Source organism: Lasiodiplodia theobromae, assembly GCF_012971845.1.
Source record: "Lasiodiplodia theobromae strain AM2As chromosome Unknown scaffold_4, whole genome shotgun sequence".
NCBI lineage: Eukaryota > Fungi > Ascomycota > Dothideomycetes > Botryosphaeriales > Botryosphaeriaceae > Lasiodiplodia > Lasiodiplodia theobromae.
In genome coordinates this window covers 1,292,953-1,310,319 of record NW_023336530.1, presented here as the reverse complement: position 1 = coordinate 1,310,319, position 17,367 = coordinate 1,292,953, and the positions used below count along the sequence as shown (strand labels likewise).

At 54.7% G+C, this 17,367-nt stretch overlaps 5 protein-coding genes across 5 annotated transcripts; 3 read left to right on the top strand and 2 right to left on the bottom strand.

The window, feature by feature from the left end:
* Nucleotides 1-2,752: 2,752 nt before the first annotated feature.
* LTHEOB_1824 (Glucose 1-dehydrogenase (nADP+)) lies at nt 2,753-3,813 on the top strand (the record flags this gene model as incomplete). Its single annotated transcript, XM_035510568.1, has 2 exons — nt 2,753-3,202; nt 3,259-3,813. The coding sequence occupies 2 exons, from the start codon at nt 2,753-2,755 to the stop codon at nt 3,811-3,813; spliced, it is 1,005 nt and encodes a 334-aa protein (XP_035366334.1).
* A 1,535-nt stretch (nt 3,814-5,348) lies between these two features.
* Nucleotides 5,349-6,014, top strand: LTHEOB_1823 (uncharacterized protein; the record flags this gene model as incomplete). Its single annotated transcript, XM_035510567.1, has 1 exon — nt 5,349-6,014. The coding sequence occupies one exon, from the start codon at nt 5,349-5,351 to the stop codon at nt 6,012-6,014; it is 666 nt and encodes a 221-aa protein (XP_035366333.1).
* A 1,363-nt stretch (nt 6,015-7,377) lies between these two features.
* Nucleotides 7,378-8,028, bottom strand: LTHEOB_1822 (uncharacterized protein; the record flags this gene model as incomplete). Its single annotated transcript, XM_035510566.1, has 2 exons — nt 7,378-7,934; nt 7,986-8,028. The coding sequence occupies 2 exons, from the start codon at nt 8,026-8,028 to the stop codon at nt 7,378-7,380; spliced, it is 600 nt and encodes a 199-aa protein (XP_035366332.1).
* A 3,323-nt stretch (nt 8,029-11,351) lies between these two features.
* On the bottom strand, nt 11,352-12,011 carry LTHEOB_1821 (CBP4 domain-containing protein; the record flags this gene model as incomplete). The annotated part of the gene is made up of 4 exons (XM_035510565.1): nt 11,352-11,488; nt 11,548-11,659; nt 11,849-11,921; nt 11,974-12,011. 4 exons carry the CDS (start codon nt 12,009-12,011, stop codon nt 11,352-11,354), a joined length of 360 nt encoding a protein of 119 aa, XP_035366331.1.
* Nucleotides 12,012-12,875: 864 nt separating this feature from the next.
* On the top strand, nt 12,876-16,343 carry LTHEOB_1820 (Sel1-like protein; the record flags this gene model as incomplete). The annotated part of the gene is made up of 4 exons (XM_035510564.1): nt 12,876-13,380; nt 13,433-16,007; nt 16,066-16,151; nt 16,213-16,343. The coding sequence occupies 4 exons, from the start codon at nt 12,876-12,878 to the stop codon at nt 16,341-16,343; spliced, it is 3,297 nt and encodes a 1,098-aa protein (XP_035366330.1).
* Nucleotides 16,344-17,367: the final 1,024 nt, after the last annotated feature.

Genomic DNA, 17,367 nt, shown 5'->3' with positions numbered 1-17,367 from the left:
GATTGTCTGTCGCCAAGCTTGGCCAGCACTGCATGCTTGGAAACGAAGGTCACGAAGCGTGTGGTTTCGGACCGGGTGCGCCTTATATTTGGACGGATGTCCTACCTGTACCGCAAGCCGGTGACACCCGCGGGACATCTTGAAACAGCTTGCGTGTTGTATGCAGGGTGAGGCGAGCAGTGGCGGTGATACCAAACACGCAGCTGACGGCGCGTTTGTAGAGAGCCGGCGCAGCATTGCGGCTCAACGCGAGCCGAACGCGCCCAGATCTTCGCGAGACGCGTCGTGTGTCGCCTTCCCACAACATTGAAAGCAGCCTCTGGATCTTCCTTGAAGCGCGCCGCAAGGGCACGAGCGTCAACGAAAATTGAGCTTAGCTCTGTTTGCCATCAAAAATTACCCCAGGTGTAAGCCCCGAAGAGATTACATACCTGTCAGCCTCTGCGTTGTGCAATGCGGGGTGCCAGGCAGACTCCAATCTTCATGATCATCGAAGCCCCGAGAAGGTAAGTATGAAGAGAAAGAAGAAGAAGAGGAGGAGGAGCAAAGGTCGGAGGGTTTATATAGGCGAAGGGTGGCGGAAGTTGGCTAGCGGTCACCGGGCCAGGTGTCCGTGCGGGAGGGTTGACCCGGTGATAGAAGCAGGGTCTGGACAGATTTGGAAAGCCGGTGGCAGAAGACCCGTCACATGGGCGTGTTTGTGGTAGAACGGGTAGCTGCACGTGCCGGTCCCCTACGCTGGCGGGCCACCCTCCAGGCAATCAAAGCAAGAGGCAGGTTCTGTCCTTCTAATGTCGGCAAGGCAGAAGCACATGGAGGCATGTGAACCCCCAACAGGCGGCAGGAATAGAAGGTGGAGGACCAGGCATGTGAAAATCCCAGGTATTGCGGGTGCCAGCCTGGCAGGAAGCTCAGCGCAGATTCCGACGGTGCGTAGTCTTACATCATAGCGCTGAAGCTGGTACTGATACTGATGTTGTTTGAATTTTGCATGTCCGTAATTGTACCGGATATGCCAATAGACCCTGATGCTCTGCCCGTTAGCCAAGGATCCCACATTGATCCGCTCAAGAGCGAAGATCACCACCTCAACGTACTTTCGACTGACCTCGTCATCTAGTTGCCCTCACCATTCACACTTCCATTACGGGCACTTTCATGTCCTGATTAACGGATCGGCATTGGTGAGGGGCTGACATTCCGCGCATACGCCCATCTTCTGTTCGAGGAGCAGCACAAAACATAGATCCCACTCCAGATGCTCTTCCAGCAGTGGCGTCGTACCTGCACAGATACGGCTCACCACCAACCGCCGGCGGCAGAGACTCTGCAGAGCTGGCACCGGAGCGACCACATCCAAAACCGCATGTAGCGCCGGCGGCCCGGTCCGGCTTGGCGTCAGGGTCCACGATACCGAACTGATGCAGTAAGGACACGGTGATAGCGTCTTTTCGCGTCGCTTGCGAGTCAGACCCGAGACGGTTCCGCATAAAGTGGCACATAATGCATCTCCCAGACCCATGGTAGGCGTTGAGAAGCATTGTTGCTGATGATCCACCGTCCCCTCCTGCCCCTCCAGTACGATAGCGACGCCATTCTGCGATCAGGGCTGGTAGTTGCGCCTTTTCTTTTCCTTTAATAGCTCATGCTTGGCGCGCAGCGCAGGTGTCTGATGCACAAGACGAAAGAGTGAACAATCCGGTCGAGGGATGAGTACTGAGCAAGCGCAATTGTCAGTGAAATCCCCTCTCGCAGCCGATGGCTAACGTGGATTTATTTTTGCCCAACTACCCATGACATGGGCAAAAATAAACCCACGTTAGCCATCGGCTGCGAGAGGGGACTGCATAGCTGAGGCTTGACACGATTTGCTTTTTTGCCCATCCAAGCTCGTGTCATGGGTAGTTGAAGCTATCGTCCGGACGAAAATGTAGAATTAAAAATTCGACATTCTTGTCCGGACGATAGCTTCAACCACCCACATATGTTCTTTTTCTGAAGAGCAAGGTGCCGGGTGGCAGTCAAACGTGATAAGAGCAGGGGGCCGATATCTGAGACTGTGGCAGGGGTTGCAGAGCTTCGATGCCAGAAACACTTCGAGTGATCTCGGTAAGCGGTAAGCTTATTGGCCAATTAAGCATCTCACTGGTGGTGTAGGGGACGTGAGTTTGATTTGCTGAACAAACGACGATAGTGTCGGCTCGGCACGTCCAGCTGCAAGCTGTGGATCCCCAGACGCCATCCGGTGTGCTGATGGAGCGGTCGCCGTGTCGCGATTCATGCCGAAATCGCGCGCTGCAGCGCGATGTGCAAGCTGAACGGCCATCTTCGACCTTGGTCTCCAAATATTCATGTGCGCACGTAGCGGTGTCGCATCGGAAAGGGGAAGAGTCGGTGTTGCATGTGCGGTGTCAGGAGTCGTGGGTGGAGTTGAGTTTGGAGAGGGGAGACGGGCGCGTGGAAACGAGGGCGCCCGGGTGGCTGGAGAGCCCCTGACCAAACGTGGATAGTTAATATATCGCGAACACCCTTAACCTTAACGCCCCGCCTGTGGGAACAACTCTGTTGTGACCTCACTGCAGAGAGCAATTCAGAGTTTAGGATGAGTTGGCAGGCATTCCAGCTGTTGCAGCGGTGGATGGTTTCTCCGAGTCGACATGCGTCTTGATGACATCATTGGCATCAACGAGATGCGGAGACGACACGCCAAGCATCTCCTCCAGGCGTCAATTGCACCTGCAACACATCGAAAATGATTTCGTTCAGCACCGTGAGCGCTGCCGTCTTAGCCGCCGCCGCAACATTCGCCACTGCCGACGACGGACAGACGCCATTCGCGCCTGACCAGGCCGTAGCTCCTCCGCTGCTAGGCTTCGGTACTTGGAACCTGAAGGTGTCGCCGGACAATACCACCGACGCCGTCTCCCTAGCTATCCAGTCCGGCTACCGCCACATCGACGCCGCCGCCGCCTACGGCAACCAAGTTGCCGTCGGGAAAGGAATCGCCGATGGAATCGATAAGGCCGGCCTGCAGCGCGAAGACATCTGGGTGACGAGCAAGCTGTGGAATGACCACCACGGTGACGCCGACGCCGTCGAAGCGGCCTTGACCAAGACGCTCGAGGAGCTCGGGCTCCAGTACTTGGACCTGTACCTCATGCACTGGCCTGTGAGCGCGTCCGGTGACTATGACTACGTCGAGGTAAGTGCAGAGATGCCCCACTGCCCAGCAATGCAGGTGCCAATGATCGCGGGTAGACGTGGAAATCCATGGAGAAGCTGCTGCCTAACAAGGTCCGCAATATTGGCGTGGCCAACTTCTCCCCGCACCAGCTCCGCAAGTTGGTCAGGTCGTCGACGGTCAAGCCCGCCGTGCATCAGATGGAGCTGCACCCATATCTGCAGCAGGCCGGGTGGGTGCGCTTCCACCAGAAACACGGCATCCACGTCACCTCGTACTCGCCCTTGGGGAACACGAATCCCATCTACCGCAGCTCATCTCGTGAAGCCAATACTCGCAAGACGGGGACGCCATTGCTGCTGGAGAACCCGGAGCTCGAGAGCATCGCAAAGCAGCGGGACTGCTCCGTGGCCCAGGTGGCGCTAGCCTGGGGCATGGAGAGAGGTACGAGTGTAATTCCAAAATCGAGCCATGAGAAGTGGATCAAGGAAAACTTTGAGGCGGTCGAGTGCGGCCTAGTCGATGCCGACTTGGACAAGATCGAGAAGATTGGAGAGAAGTATCTGACGCGCTTCAACAATCCCAGCAAGGCTTGGGGCGTTGATTTGTTCGAAGGCCTCGATGACGCATGATTGGAAGTTAGGAAGCGTGGAAGGATGCGGAAGGAAATGAAATTGCCAGCTGCCCGAGATAAGCCGGTTCGAAACGAGGCGGATGGATGCAACGAGGTGAGCGCTAAGCAAATTGTAGCGTAATCAGTTTGCCGTTGTGGTCCGAACTGTCCGCCGTCGCTTGCAAAGCAGCGGTGGCCGTTAAGGATGAACCGCCTTCCTTCGTCCCCCCTCGTCTGCCGAGGGGCTTCGGTATCTAATACCTAATCTCTGCAAAAGTGAATTTCAAGCCACCCAACAGGTCCCAAAGATGGATCGTCTATCTCGACTCCCGAAATGAACCAACGGTCGAGGGACCCTAGACTAAGCTTTCTCCTATCACACAATAGCAGGCGCTGGCTGCCGCGGGAGCGCCGTAAACGGCTGCTAGCTTGATGACCGGTCCTTCTAGCACTCGGATCGCCGTCAAGGGGTATGACTCGGGGATATTGCTCGAACGGCTGCAGCCACGCGCCCTTTCTCGGCGCATGTTCGGTGCGCGAGGACACCACGACGGCCAGAGACAAGCGGCATGACTTCCAGAAAATCCCACGCGCTTGGGGCTGCATCGGCTGTAGGGCTGAATTCATGCGGTGGACTCGGCACTGCCGCTCCTTGGCCCTCGCATCATTCTCGAGCTGATTACAATCGCGTTGTTCCCGGCGGTCGGATGGGTCGGCGGATTCGCGGTCAAACGCACGCACTCCAACGCCTTGCCCCTCGCGACTCGTACCCCCATCGTGGCCGGTCAGGAACAGCACCTCAGCAGCGCCACAACGCCCCTTTTCGGTCGTGGGGCCAAAGTTTAGCGTTCCGCAGCATTCCACACCAAGCAAAGACATTGGCCCAACTCGTGTTCAGCCCGGGGCCGCGAGCCCACCGCAACGTGCATCCTCCGCAGGACCGGGAAAAAAAAAGATGATGATTTTCTGGCCGCCAAACCGACATTCGGATGAGCAGTAGGGATTCCAAGGTCTCGCAGATTAGTGTGGAGATGCAGCAATCGTGGATCAGGCTTCGAGAAGACGGTAATGAGGCTGTTGGCCGGCAAACCCTGCCGTGATGGTCACCGCTCACCACGACGCGCGCCCCTTTGCCTCCGCATCTGGCCCGCCCGAGAGCCGTTCCCCTGCCGCTCCCGTCGATCAGGTCCCAATGGGGTGCCTTTCGGGACGCAGCCGCAGGCCCGTCCGCCGTAGCGCTGGGCTGTGCGCGAGTCTTTTGGTCTCTGATGTAAGTTCAGCCTCTACGCGCTAGCCGCATCCGGCATTTCTGGTGAAGAGCATCATTTTCACCGGCAGTCGAGCACGACGAGCCCACAAGACGTCCATCACGGGGGTCATGGCCATGGCGAGTTGTCCGAGTATAAGACTCGACCGTTGAACGCCGCCAGACATTTTTTCCTCACCATCGAGCCTCTCTCTTCCAACTCCAGCCTTTTGTGCTACAGTCACTCGCTCTTTTAGTCGCTCAGTCACTCTTTCGAGACCTTAATTTTTACAACTACAACCGCCAAAATGCGCTTCTCGTTCGCCTCCGCCTTTGCTTTCAGCACCCTTTTCCTCGGTGCCCTGTCGGCCCCCACCGGCACTGATGCCCTTGGCGCCTTCTCCGGCCTGACCCAGGGCCAGACCAGCCAGCTCACCAAGACCTACACCGAGAAGACGACCACCGTCACCAAGAACGAGACCGTCTACAGCGTCGTCCAGACCCTGTACACCAACGTCCAGCAGCACACCAGCTCCATCAACAAGACCGTCGCTGCCGTTCCCCAGCAGCCCACCGAGCAGGACAAGAAGTCCGCCCTGATCGAGATCAAGGCCGAGATCAAGTCCATCGCCTCCCTCATCGTTGATGCCTCCGTCAAGGTTGGCAAGATCGAGATCGACGCCAACGTCGACATCTCCGCCATCGTCGCCCTGGTCGTCAAGCTTGTCTTCGAGATCGTCTGCACCCTCCAGGGCGTTGTCGCTGTCCTCGGTGGCACCATCCTCACCCTGCTCGGCTCCGTCGTCCACCTCCTCGTCAACGCCATCGTCGCCCTCCTCCTCGCCCTCCAGGACATCCTCGGTGACGTCATCGCCACCGTCTGGACCCTCGTCTCCACCCTCCTCCCCTTCGTCGGTGACGTCCTCATCGGCCTCGGTGACGTCCTCAAGGGCGACTGCAACTGCATCAACTAAATTGCCTTCTCTTGAAAGCAATTTTCTCTCTCTACGAGCTGCAGTGGCACGAGTTGGAAGAGTGATGAAGTGTAAATAAAAATGGTGGTGGGGAGTTGTGGGATCTAGTTGTGTGAGTGGGATGGGTTAATGCGGTGGAAGTTGGGGAGTGAGTGGTGCGGGGAAGAGAGTGGCAGTTGCGGGGTTGGGAGGTTGCTGGCTGAGAAGGGGGAAGCGAAGTGCAGCTTAATATCTAATGCTCTAATGGGTACGACTATAGAGCTTATAGAGTTGTATTTGTAATTTTTAAAAATACCCTAACTGCGGCTTGGGAGCTTCGGCTCCCGCCTCATGAACTTTCTGTGCCTTTGATGCAAGTGATACTCGAAGTGAAAAGCGCAACCGCTGCTGACAACAACTGGCAAACACTCATAAGACGAGCGAGCAAGGACCAGCTTGATTTTTGCACCTCATAATTCATGTAGATCATGCAATTTGCCCTTGAACTGGGGTGGCCTCGTGGCGGTGAGGATGCAATAACGGAACTACACGTTTGCATGACTTGTCTGCACATCCAGTGGGGACATCGGGATTTTGCGGGCGCGGAGAATTTTGACATTGCAGCTTCTTGATGGACCTTTCGAAGAGTAGACTTTGTACTGCTTCGGATTTCCCTGTTCCAGCCCGCAAATACATTAATCAGCATCTCATCGTCTTACTCACGACCAGTATCCATCATCATCATATCCCGCTCTCCTTCGCCCGTTTAGCTCTCTTCGCACGTCCATATCTTGCCTCTATCCACTTTTTCACGTGTCATCTTGCACACCGACATGCAGCCCCTCCACAACGTACTAGTTGCCAATGATCAGATCCCCACGTTAAACCTCAAGCTAAAGGAGGGTCTTTGGCACGAGCAGCGCGAGGCAAAAGATGGGCAACGAGGAATTAGCCGCAACTGTCATGTAAAGAAACTCGGCGCTAATGCATCACGCTAAATTGAGCGAATGTATGGCATGATCGAAACGGCCCCCAAATTTCCATGAATAGCCCCTCTCTCAGCCGATGGCTAGCGCGAATAGCAGGGCTCCCCAGCTCTGCTTTAGAAAAATAACATGTCATGGGTAGGTGAAGCTATCGTCCAGACGTGTGTGTAGAATTAAAAATTCGACATTCTCGTCCGGACGATAGCTTCACCTACCCATGACATGAGCAAAAAAACAAATCCACGCTAGCCATCGGCTGCAAGAGGGTACTGTACAGCCTTGTTGGCGAAAATCACCGTTCGCATCACTTCCTCGTCTCCACACTTTACAGTTGACTCAGCAGTATCCGTGGTATCTCCACATGCTTCACCGCTACAACAGATGTGAGATACTCTCTTTCACGCTCTACAGGTACACTGCGAATTTCCCAAGTCCCCTGAGACGAACACGACCAGCACCGCAGCGTAGGCAGCTGTCGCCGCAAAAATCTCGGCGCGCTTCGCATTGGTCAGAAGGCCGAGGCTGAACGCAAAGAGAATCGTGAAGCATGCAATCATGCCCAACCTGGCCCCAGCCTTTGTGATGAAGTGCAGGACCACCACAGCACCAATCAACAGCATCGCAGCAACCACAGAGCTGATCACGGCAACGAGCCGTGCAACGTGGCGCTCCAGATAGTACTCAGCTCCGTCTGCTGAGCCTTGCTGCCGTTTCCCAAGAGGCCTCCAATGGTTGCGATGCGTCTTGGATAAGAGGTCTTGGTCTGGAGGGGTCTTGAGCGCCACCAAGTCGTTTTCGTCCTCAAGCAAATGCTCAGCTTTTCCACCGATGGGAATTGTTTCACCACCGCTCATGCGAAGGTAGGCACCAGTGAACCAATTTCTCAAGGCTGACAGTACTCGTGAACTGGGTCGATCCAGCCTTGCAATCCGTGCTTGAAGCAACAATGCTTCATCTGCGTCCCGTGAGCTGCCATCAGCTCTTCTTTAAATAAATAATAACGTACGATATTCATGGAGCTTCTTCTGGATCTTATTCTGTAGTTTCATGGGCCATGACTTTCTGCTCCGGATTACTGGCGTGCCTGGCTTGTTTCGCAAAATCCTCCTAATGCAATCGCGATTGTCGGTATCCTGCTGCCTCATCATAGCGGTCTAGCTCGACTTCCAGCTCAATCAGCTGGAATTGTAGAAAAAGTAGGTTTCGGGCACTCAAGCGGTTGAATCGGCGATATATGAGGGTTTCGTCATCTGGATCCCGGGCGATCTTAGCGGCAAGGGCTGGATATCCATTTCTTGCTAAGGCGCTCTCTATCGCTCAAGACTTTGTGGGAATCATAAAAAGATAATGGACGGCAGTGAATTTTTCTGTGATATTATGGAATCAGTTAAAGGCTTAGTAGAGTTCCCGGAGTATTTAATCCTGTAATCCAGCCTTTAGCCCGTTCATCCTTAAATTCCAGCCAACCTTCCGCTAGGATTATGTGGCAATGCACCACACTGACACTACTGGTCTAAGTGAGGCCGCAGTGCATACGCCCGCCTCTGAGCTCCATCTGAATATCAAACTCGGAAGGTCAAACCCTGAAACTCCCCCAGAAAGGTGGAATCCATAGTCTTGGAAAGGTTGACTTGCCATTTTCATTCTTGAACGAGCCAGAATCCTATTCATTGATATTCCACGTCTTTAAGGACTGCACACGGAAATGTATCTTGGGGAAATATTTCTTGAAGAAGACCAAAACTCTTGGAAAGCACTTCGCCACACGAGTCAAAGAGAGTGCGATCAATGTTTGCTCACCTCGTTTTGGCATCAACTTGATCGACGCGCCCGAGGAGCGGCTGATGGGGTCAATCAACGGTCAGACCATCGGAGAGCTTGCAGATACGGGAGCAGAGGTCAACATCATGTCTCGCGCCAATGCAGAAAGACTCGGCCTGACCGTCCACCGAGGAAAGGAACATATAGCAACTCTGGAATTTGCCGACGGTTCTACTACTGACACAATTGGGATGGCGCTGGGCGCGGAATGAACTTTCGGCGCTGAGAGCTCAAGCTCTCAACACATGCTGGATTTCCACATCATGGATGACTTGCCGTGCGGAGTGATTCTCGGCAATGAATTCCTATACGACAATCACGTATTTTCGTTGCATGAAGATCACCTCTACACCGAGCTTCCCGAAGATCAGAGGTCAGAGACTCCGGCTTATGTCAGTACCTCATTATCTTGCAAAAATGGAGGAAAACACCAGCTTCAAGTCTTCCTCCGGAAATCCAAGATGAACTAAAACAAGTTCATCGTAATATCCGCGCCTCGGCCACACCTTCCCAAAGTGTGACTTCACCAATAATACCTCCAGTACCAGTAGCAGACAACAGTTCAAAAAGAAGTCCTTAGTTTGTTCGAATTCTACGAAAGGGAATTAAACCCCTAAAGCCTACAACCGACACAAACTCTTCTATTTTGTCGTAGTTAATGAGTGGTGAACATCTCCTGAGTTATTTCAGTTCATTGAACAAGAGTACAGATACTGCTTGCAACTCAGCCTGTTGTTTGGAATTTTTTCTTGATTTTTTTTGTGGACTCAGCTGTTGGTATTCGGTTCCCCTTTCGCGGAGGTGTAGTTACTTAGCGATGGCAGCTACAAGTGATAACTTCCAGGCTTTCACAGTTGTCCAAATATTTGCATTTGACCGAAGTCTTGAATGAGATGCCGTAACTTGTACTCCAGCTTGATGGCCTACCAGCATCAAGCGAAACTTGAGCTGGCTTCTAGTCCAGCATGGTTGACCGGGCTATATATTAGCCTGCATTTCTCTTTTCTTAAAAACTAATAGGTTCCGAGGCCCTCAAATAGGAAATCCCGAAGTGGGTGGCCATTCGACACCTCCAATGTTTGTGAAATCTAACGAGTGGAACAAGGGTAGGACCAATCTCTCGCCTTCAAATGAACATGTTGAAGCAATTGTTGGTGGTGCCGCCTTTTGTTGGGATTATCGTTGGAACGGGCCGGACGTTTCAGTTACCATGTTGGGATTAATACTCGTGGAGGTATTATTTCATACGCTAAAGGGCTCTGACCCCTGGCTCAAGTGAAAGCATTCCTTTAGGCAGCAATCTAAAAAGGTTTGAGAATATGCAGCGGTTATGGCTGACACATAATTGACCATTCAGCGTTCAGTGACCGGCATAACCAAAAACAACAACAATAGGTACACGGTACTGCTACTCAACCCCAATCTGATCAGGTTGCATGTGGGTGATAACTTCTAGAACCGTAGCGACAACACTGCGCAATTTATTTTGTTGACTCTGTCGGCAATCACAGAGCGTCTCAACTGTGTTGTCCTGCACTCTGCATAATCGATCATGAACTCTCTTTACACTTCGCAAATTTACCAATTGGACATAAATGCAACCAGGATTCTCCGACACGATCCAATACCTACATGGATTCACTAACAATCCTGCTGATTTCATTACTTTCCCTTCTCCAACTCAACAGATTGGGCGCATATCTTGCGACCAAACTGATGCAGGAACCAAACCGGCAACACATCTTACCGAAAAGGCCTAGAGCCCATAAACGCCATGCAGCTCCTTGCTGCATACAGAACAGTCACGTGTGTATCAATACCTACAGTGCGTCTTGGCGTCGAGAAGTGCGACATGGCTGGATGAGACGGAACACGTCATAGCAATTCAAGTTCGATATTGGGAATTGCCGTATTAGGTACAGGCAGAGAGAAGAAAGGTTCCATCAGCTTTACGAATGCATGCTACCATGCGTGTTGCGACCGACTATCGGGCCGTGACGTTCTTGTGAGCTGATCATGCCTCGAACTTTAATTGGAAAGAACCGCGACGGTTCGCGTTTCGGGTTGAGTTCGCTGCGGACTTGGCAGGATCACCTACGTGATGCAATCACGATCTGAATCTAGTCTTTCCGGTACAACGATATGAAAAAGATGGCAAGACGGACAGACGTGACGGTTCTCGGCACGATGCGAGAGTAATAAGGTACCTTTTTCTTCTTAACCGCGTAGACTCAGCACGACTTCGCGTTGCAAAAAGTAAGGGCTGAGTACTGTGTTTGAGCGTGCAAAGACTCTCCCCCTCATTCGAGACTCGACATTTGCCTCATGCGCTGAGGGAGCCCAGCATGAAAAATGTTGGGGAGACTGGGACCATAACGATAAACCAAAGGACAGTGTTTGCACCAACAGAATAGCGCGTAACCGGTCGTCGCATTCATGATCACCGCCGAAATGCTTAGCGACGGGGTTCTGTTGGTACATGTGTTGGATGATATCATACAGCTAGACATGAGGCAAGGAAACCTGCGAGGGAGTGAGACCACGACAACCTTTATTGCTCTCCTGCAGACTGTCGAATCTCTTGGCGCCTCTTCTCAACATCAGCAGCCAACTGGCGCTGTTCGTCCAGAATCTTCTGGCGCTGCAGTGCCGCGTGCTTGCGCTGTGCTTCCTCTGCGGCTTCCCAGACTGCAGTAACCGGGTCAGTGTTAAGGACTCGATGGATACGGTCTAGCGGGCTTGCATACTCGGCTTGTCCGACTTGGAATACTCTTTTAACCTAGTGACGAAGTCGTCGAAATCCTGCTGCTTTCCGATACGGTTCTCCAACGAGCGCTTCTGCAGCTCCGGGTTGTATCTCTGTTGGCGCGTGAGCTACGGTCCTGACCAAGGAACCAAGTGGGTCGAGCCAGGAGGACAGAAGATCGGAAGACCTCGCCAATGATCTGACAAAAGTAGGGTAGTGATGCAGTGTCACATTGATTCCAACTCTGATGGAAATGGTGATAGAGGAAATAGAGGCATAATTGATGCAAGTAAGACGCATACCTTGAACAGCTCCTCCTCGGTGGGCGTTACATAGTAGGTAAGTGCGGGTCCTCCGATGCACAACACAGCGCCCCTGCCCAGTTGTCAGCGTTCAGTGGCCGCGCCGGGAGTGACGGCGGACCCACGCGGCGAACATCTTGAAGTAGGTCGAGGCCCCAGGCATGTCGGCGGTGGCGAGGGCGAATCGGGGTGAAACAGGCGCAGTGACGTTGATCAGCAGCAGCGACGCGGTAGCAGCACGGAGAGAGCGGGTTCTTCAGGTCACGCGCGGTCGTCAGCGAGTAGACTCGTTGAACGATGGGGTTGCGATTGGCTTCGGATCGCCCGTGTCATCGATTTTCGGGCGCGAGCTGTGGCTTAGCTGTGGCGCGAATACGTAAATTTGGGAAGGCGCTGACGGCTGAAATTGCAGCACGCTGGGCCGCCAGTGATTGGTCGTCATCGCGCCACTGCCCTGCCTTGTGCCGCCGTGGACTGGAGAGCTACGCGCGAAGCAAACACTCCAACTCGCCTTCTGCGGCTCGCGCTCGCCCGCCCCAGTCTCTCCTTTCGCGCGCTGCCCCGGGCAGTCCGAGCAGCTGTGCGACCCTGACGGCCCACGTTTCTGCGCCCAACAGCCGCCATTGGCCTCCGCCGCTCTCGCTCCAAAACCCGACCCTGTGCGCCAGGGTGCTTTGAAACGCATCAATCTCCAGCGCAAGCTTTGCTTAGCCTCCGACATATCCAGCTTCAGCTCCCCAATCCGGACTGTGCGGCGTCTGTAATTGCGATTGTTCCCGCCGACCCAAGCCAAGTCATGTCGATCTGCCTATAGCCGAGCAATTTCAACCTCGACACGCCCAGCGACTGCAATACGAAAGTCCGCAGCCCGTCACCTCTGCCTGTCTTAAGGTGCCAAAGCGCCTTATTGCGTGGCAGGCATCACGCGCCCAACCAACCCAAAGCCGTTCCTTTCCCGCCGCTCACTTGCGACCGAACTCAACACCACCGCTTTCGCTCCCCCGCCGCGCAAGTCGCGTCGCCCAACATGGCCTACGACGCCCACCAGAACTACCGTCCGCCCCCACGCCAATACTACGACCAGGGCGGCTACGATGACGCTCATTACAACAACGGCTACGGGCAGGCCCAGCAATACGACGGATACGGATACGACGACGGATATCAGAACGGCTACTACGATGATGGCTATGGAGGTGGATACTCCGGAGGATATGGCGGCGACTACCAGCAGCAGCAAGGCCCGCCTCCTCGTCAGAACGGTCCTCCGGCCGGCTATGGGAGACCTCCGCAGAGCTACGGTCAAGGCCCGCCGCCTGGAGGTGCTCCACGCGGCCGTGGCGGAGGCCCTGGTCCGGCCCCTCGAGGTCGTGGAGGATATGGTCCTCCAGGACGAGGAGGTTACGGAGGCCCGCCACCGCGTGGTCCCCCGCAAGGTGGACGGCCGCCGCAGGACTACGGTCCCAACGGCGAGCCGATGGGTCGCGGGAGGCCCCCGCCTCAGAACGCTCCGCCGCGAGCCGCCAGAGCACGTAAGCACATGCTGTATTCGAAAGGTCGAGTGTTCTACTTACAGCTAGACAGCGAACAATCGCCCAGCTTCGCCCCAAACGCTGCCCTTCGACAACCCTTTTCCGGTATTTTCGAACATCAAGAGCCCCCCGAGATCGAAAGGTCGCCCTGTAAGGAACGACGCAGCTAATGAGACCATGAAGAATGGCCCGGGTCCCGGAGCGCCCAATGGCGACCCTTATAGGAACGCTCCACGGAAGATGAGCAAAGCGAGCGACGGACCACGCCCAAGTTTGGATGGCAGCAGGCCACATATGCCAGGATACGCACGCGGGCACGATCAGTTCGACCATCCTCCGCCGCCGCAGCGATCGCATACCGCCAAACCCGACAATTCAATTGGAGGCTTTCGCATGCCCTTTGGTTCACCTGAACAACCCCGACCGCTTGCGCGCTCACAGACGATGCCACAGAACTACCAGGACGAGTATGGACAGCAGTGGCAAGAGCCCGGTCCAGTCGCAGGTTACTACGGCCCGGATTCGGAAAGCTATATTGCTCGCCCGACCACTTCCGGTGGCGAAAGGCGACCGCCGCCTCCGCAGCAAGCGCAGCCTCCTGCACCTTATGCCCCTCTTAAGTACCAGCCCGACAAACGTGATACTGTGGAAGAAGTGGTTGATCACTATTATAACAATCAGCACGGTCATGACCCACGCAAACCTTTGAGTCGTGAGGATGCTATTGAAGCTGAGATGCCGGATTTTGACAGCGCCCCACAGGCACCTACACATCGACGCGGCCTCTCCTTTGAAGAGCATCTGACTGGAGTTCCCGGCACTAATGCTCCCGCAGCCCATCAGCAGGACTATCCTCCTGAGCCGCGCGGACGGTCTAACTCAAACTTCAGCCAACCACTGCACAGGAGTAGATCTCAACCGGATTTCAACAGAGGCCAGGAACCCAATTACGCCCCCGATGATGCGCCGCCTATGCCGCAAATGTCGCGAACTCAGACCTTCAATGACCAGGGAGGGTACGGTGGCTATGGCCAGGCACCGCCGCCTCCACGCCCAGGAACATCGTCAGGATACGGACGTGGACCGCCTGGACAGGCTTACGGCGCTCCTGCGCCGAATATGCCTCGCGGCACCCCTGGTCCTCCAGGCCCTCCAGGTCCTGGAATGCGTCCGTACGGAGGCCGGCCCGACCACTTGCAACGCAATGCTACGGACATGAGCCAGTCATCTGACCCCGGACCAAATGGACGCTACAACAATGGCCCTCCCAATCAACCACTCCCCGACCATAGAGCACGCGGTCCACCATTGCAAACAAACATGGGCCAACGCGGACCGAACAACATGATGAGTCCCGTAGATCAACGGAACAACGTGATGAGCCCAGCAGACCAACGGAACAACATGATGAGCCCTCAGCGGGGAAATAATATGATGAGTCCAGTCGAGCAACGTGGCAACAACGTGATGAGCCCAGCCGACAATCGCAATGCTAATCCAGACGCCCTGCCGCATCATCCATCACCGGTTCGTCCTGGACTTCAGCAACCTGGTGGACAGCAAGCGCCGCAGCAGTCAGGAAAGCCAATTCCAATCCGTCAACATAATGGTAATCCCAATCCGGACGTTCCTGGCGGTCCTTCCACCAGCGGGTCTCAGAGAAAAGCTCGTCGCGGGTCTGACCCAATCACCATGGACCAATTGGCGAGACTTCGGAATGATGCCGCCTCTCGTCCGAATGATAAAGACCTTCAGTTGCGCTTCGCGAAAAAGCTCGTCGAGGCTGCTGCTGTGCTGGCAGATGAAGGTGGCCGTGCAGACCCGAAGACTCGTAATAAGAACCGGGAGCGTTACACCATGGAGGCACATAAGATTGTCAAGAAACTTGCCCATAACAAACATCCAGAGGCTATGTTCTACATGGCAGACAGCCTGGGATCCGGTCAGCTTGGCCTTGAGCCCAACGAGAAGGAGGCCTTCTCGATGTACTTGGAGGCTGCGAAGTTGGGACATGCTCAAGCAGCGTACCGTACCGCCGTCTGCTGTGAGATTGGTGCTGAAGATGGCGGTGGCACGCGTAAAGACCCAGTCAAGGCAGTGCAGTGGTACAAGCGCGCAGCAGCTCTTGGGGACACTGCTGCCATGTACAAGATGGGTATGATCCTGCTCAAGGGCCTCTTGAACCAACAAAAATCTCCGGCAGAAGCCATCACCTGGCTCAAGCGCGCTGCCGACCACGCCAACGAAGAGAACCCACACGCGCTGCATGAGCTCGCCCTCTTGTACTCGAACAAGGCCGGTTCCCGGGATGCTGCCGCAGACGTTGTCGCTCGCGACGAGCAATACGCCTTCAACCTGTTCAAGAAGGCGGCCGATTTCGGCTACAAGTTCTCGCAGTTCCGTCTTGGAGAGGCGTTCGAGTACGGATCGCTCGGCTGCCCGGTCGATACGAAGAAGAGTATCGCGTGGTACACGCGTGCAGCGGCCCAGGAAGAGCACCAGAGCGAGCTGGCACTGTCCGGCTGGTACCTCACCGGTAGTCCAGGTATCCTGGAGCAGAGCGACACCGAGGCGTACTTGTGGGCGCGGAAGGCGGCGTGCGCGGATCCACCGCTCCCGAAGGCAATGTGAGTTGTTCTTCCCCATCTACATGCCCTCCATGAAGCGTCTAACAACAATTTTTAGGTTTGCCATGGGGTACTATACCGAAGTCGGAATTGGTTGCCCAAGGAGCTTGGAGGAGGCGAAGAGATGGTATGGTCGGGCAGCTTGTAAGTTCATCTACTGTCAGCTCGAGTATGCCTACATCGGATCGCTAACAGAGTTGTGTAGCATACAATTTCCCCAAGGCGCGTGAACGTCTTGAGGAGCTCAAGCGAGGTGGTGCCAAGGTCCAGAAGGGACGTGAACGCCTGTCTCGTTCCAACAAGGAGCAACACGAAGAAAATTGCGTGGTGATGTAATTCTCTTCCCCCTATAAACTTGCCCCCATCATCCTTCACCGATATTGTCCATAGGGCACGCAAACGCCTTGGTGTAGTATTCGGCCAAAAAAGCACAAAGAGATGAGCTTGAGGAACCACACATAGTTTCTGTACGATTTTGACTCGGGAATGGCGGATGGTTGGGAATAGGCATTGGAATCGGGCGTATTCATTGAGTTTTCTGAAATTTTGTTTATTGCGGGTCATACTTTTTCTTGCTCGTGCTTGTTTTCTTGTTTGTTTTTCTTTGCGAGTAAAGTACTACCGGACGATCTAATGGGCGTAACTGGTATGGCTATTGGTGGGAGTGTGGAGGATATTGCCACCAGGGGGCCGGACTAATCTTTTTATACCAAACTTCGGGCAGTTCGGGGTGGGGAGACCTGAAAGCTGCGTTGTCGGGACATGTCTGCTTGCCTGGCGCTTGCGGCATTCGGGGCGAGGAGGGGCCGCTGCATGGGGTGAGGTAGCATGAGACTCGAATAATGGAGAAGTGATCAAAGATGGGGCTCTTCTGCCAGTCGTCAGGGGATGGGGTGCTCAGCTTCCGTTCAGTGCTTGTGGTCAGGTTGCACAGTCGGCCCGCTGAAAGGTGTTGCCTCTGCGGTGTCTAAGAGGGGGGAGCCTCATTGGAGTCTCGGAGCTGTTTCTGTTAGGTCATCCTCCAGCCTGTTGGTGGAGACGCAGCGTCCCCCGTGGGCAGGTGTGCTTTTAGCGCCCGCTGTTGCAATACCGGACGGACCGACCACAAGCTTATAGACGGCCCTCGTATATACACAGCCTTCAGAGCACGGCGCGCAACAAACGCCGAAGGGTTGCCGTATGGAGTAGGAATCGAAGACGATCGACGACAAAGCCTGTCGAATATCGTCAAAAGGCCCTTGCCAAGAGCGACGGACTGTTCAAGAGGCTCTGCTCTTCACTTGCCAAGCATCTAAGCTTCAGATCTTCGAGATCAGGGGTTGGCGGGCCTAAAAGTATATCGCGCCGTGTCCTACGTCAA